The sequence below is a fragment of the Miscanthus floridulus genome, chromosome 18 (genome assembly GCF_019320115.1).
Source record: "Miscanthus floridulus cultivar M001 chromosome 18, ASM1932011v1, whole genome shotgun sequence".
NCBI lineage: Eukaryota > Viridiplantae > Streptophyta > Magnoliopsida > Poales > Poaceae > Miscanthus > Miscanthus floridulus.
In genome coordinates, this window is record NC_089597.1 from 96,735,611 (window position 1) to 96,738,460 (window position 2,850).

The window sequence follows — 2,850 nt, forward strand, 5'->3', positions numbered from 1 at the left end:
CAAACCTGACAGTTTCAAATCTCAGCATACTCATCTGGATACATAAAGCTGCGCGATCACACCATTCAAGAAGAAATGGTTTCCGTATATGAGGACACAAGTGTACAACAGGTACCTTCACACAGTACTAGTGTAGTACTTTGACATGCATGTATATATCTTACCTATTTGCACTCCTCAAGGCTATCTTCAACAACAACGTCTAAAATACAAGACATATTCGTCTTTTGGATAGCGCTACAGGCAAATGGTTCAATACATATTTGGCATCTTCTCCAACAACAAGATCCAAAAGAGAATCATTTCTGTAAATAGGTTTTCAGAAGAGAGGATATCCATATTTGGGTTGTGCCTCTCAGGCAACCCAAAATAGGTCTCCTGTATAGATATTCTGTTAGAGGTTGATTTTGAATATCTTGCTACATATTTTGGGTTTGGATGCCCATATGGATTCGAGAGTATTATTCATTGATCAGAAGCAACTGCATCCTTACTCAACGATGCCACGGTAGGTCCGTTGAAGCTCGTCCACTAGCTCCTGCAACGCGACGCGTGAAGCACCTCCTTCGCTCACTGCCGACTTCGCCGCTTGCTGCGCCCATGTAGCCCTCGCCCTAATCTTCTTACCGGTCTCGCTGTCCACGTCCATCAGCCTCCGGACCTTCTCCTCAACCTCCGCCCTCCCGATGACGACGTCGACTGCCACCGTGCCGCGGGGCTTTGTTCGAATCTTAATGCCGGCGCCGACGATGTCCGCCACATGCCTCGCGTTCAGGTGCTGCTCGGCTATCATCGGCCACGCCAGGATGGGCTTCCCGGCCGCGAGGCTCTCCATGACCGAGTTCCACCCGCAGTGGCTCACGAAGCCGCCCACTGCCTTGTGGCCCAGGATGCTTCTCTGCGGTACCCATCCACGGACGATCATGCCGTGGGGCCCCATGTCCACCGGCGGTGACCACGTGTCGGACCTCACCACCCAGAGGAAAGGGTGGCCGGACTGCACCAGACCGGCGGCTATCTCGTCGAGCTGCCCGTCGGAGATGTGGGTCTGCGTGCCGAACGAAACGTAGACCACCGATCCCGCCTGTCGTCCCGCCCTCTCGTCGAGCCAGGCAAGGCAGCTCTCGGGGTCTTCTTCCTCTTCCTCGAGCTCCGACTCCGACATGTCGCCGGCCGCGAGGAACAGCGGGCCCGCGAGCCACGCGCGGGCGCCAGGCTGCAGGTAGAATGACTCGAGTGGCGCAACATAGTCCTCGTCCAGCGCGGCGACGCTGTTGACCAGGACGCCCCAGCTGAGCACGTCCGAGTAGCCGATTTCGTCGATGAAGAAGCGGGTCACGGGGTCCTCCAAGTCCGCAAACTTCACCACAACGTCGGGGATCTCATCCGCCGTGATCGCCACGTGCTCCGGCATGCCGTGCACGTGGAACGGAGCGCTGAGGTCGACGCCTCTACTGGCCGCCGCCGGTGGGCGGGTGATGAGTGCCTTGCAGATGGCCATGGAGAAGCAGGACATACCGTGGAACACGACGCGGCGGACGCCGGCGTCCGCCGCGACGTGGTGCGTGAATCCGAGGAAGAAGTCGGAGACGAGCGCCAGTGGCGGGGACGGGAGCGACGTGAGGAACTTGGCGAAGGGCTCCCGTAGGCGCGCCGTGGCACGCAGGAACGACGGGAACAGGGACATGGACGGGAGGGCGTCGGTGGACTCGACGCCGGCTGGCAGCGGCGGCAGCGACGGGAACGGGAGCTCGACGAGGCGCACCGACGAGGGCAGGCGGCTGGCGGCGAACGCGCGGTTGGCCGGGGTGGTGACTAGGGTGACGCTCAGGCTCTTGTGGTGCGCCGAGAGGGCCGTGGCGAAGTGCAGCAGCGGGAGCGTGTGGCCTTTCGCCATGAAGGGGAAGATGACAACGTGGTCACGGCCCGCTGCTGGCGCGCCATTATTCGCAGCATGGTTCGCTGCGGTGGTGGTGGTGCTAGTGGCCATTGCAAATTTGCAAGCTAAGGCGTTACTGTACGTGGTTGGGTGCCGCAGAGTTGAAGTCTTGATGGGGTTATATATATATATATACATACAAGCTTCATGACGTGGTGTGTGATGCACCAAAGTCAAGTATTACTGATTTTTATAGTATACACTACGAGTCTACTGGTACATGCCACGTGTTGGGGTTTTGACTACTGTTGAGTTTAAGGATTGATCAGTATAATTAAATAAAATATATTGTTGCTTGAAAGAATATAATGTTATTATTCTTACTTGTCCCAAGTCAAAACCATCTTAAGTTTGACCAAAGTTAACTATACAAAGGTTAATATTTATCCCATGTCATATTGCGCAGTATATATATCTAGATTCATAAATATTGATACTACTTTTTATAAACTTAGTCAAATTTAAGACAATTTGACTTAAACCAAATACCATTCTTTCATTCCAGAATGGAAGTGCATGGTAGTACCATCCTATGTCTAGGCCTGATGGGCCTCTACATGGGAGAGATATGTTGGAGTATAATAAAATTATGCTAGTATATTTTTCTCCTTGATTTTTTCAAGCGGGCTACGTTGCAGTCATTGACAAGTTGTCCAAAACTTCTATGTTAATGTGTAAAGATCTCTTCGATGACGCCGATATGATTTCAGCTTGATTTTTTTTGTACGCTGGGTCGCTGTAACCTGTCCAAACCTTCTCCGTATTAAATTAAAGTAGTTAAAAATATCTCCGACAACACCAAGATAGTTTTCCTTCGTTATTATATTCCTGTAGCCTGGATCGCAGTCATTGACAAATTCTTCAGACCCTAACTATGTTATTATGGTGGAATTTATTACTCGCATAACACC

The 2,850-nt window shown here is 52.2% G+C and overlaps 1 protein-coding gene across 1 annotated transcript; it reads right to left on the bottom strand.

Moving 5' to 3' along the window:
• Window positions 1-245: 245 nt before the first annotated feature.
• LOC136522442 (UDP-glycosyltransferase 90A2-like) lies at window positions 246-2,019 on the bottom strand. The gene has a single exon (XM_066516262.1). The coding sequence runs from the start codon at window positions 1,988-1,990 to the stop codon at window positions 491-493; it is 1,500 nt and encodes a 499-aa protein (XP_066372359.1). The 5' UTR covers window positions 1,991-2,019; the 3' UTR covers window positions 246-490.
• Between the last annotated feature and the right edge of the window lie 831 nt (window positions 2,020-2,850).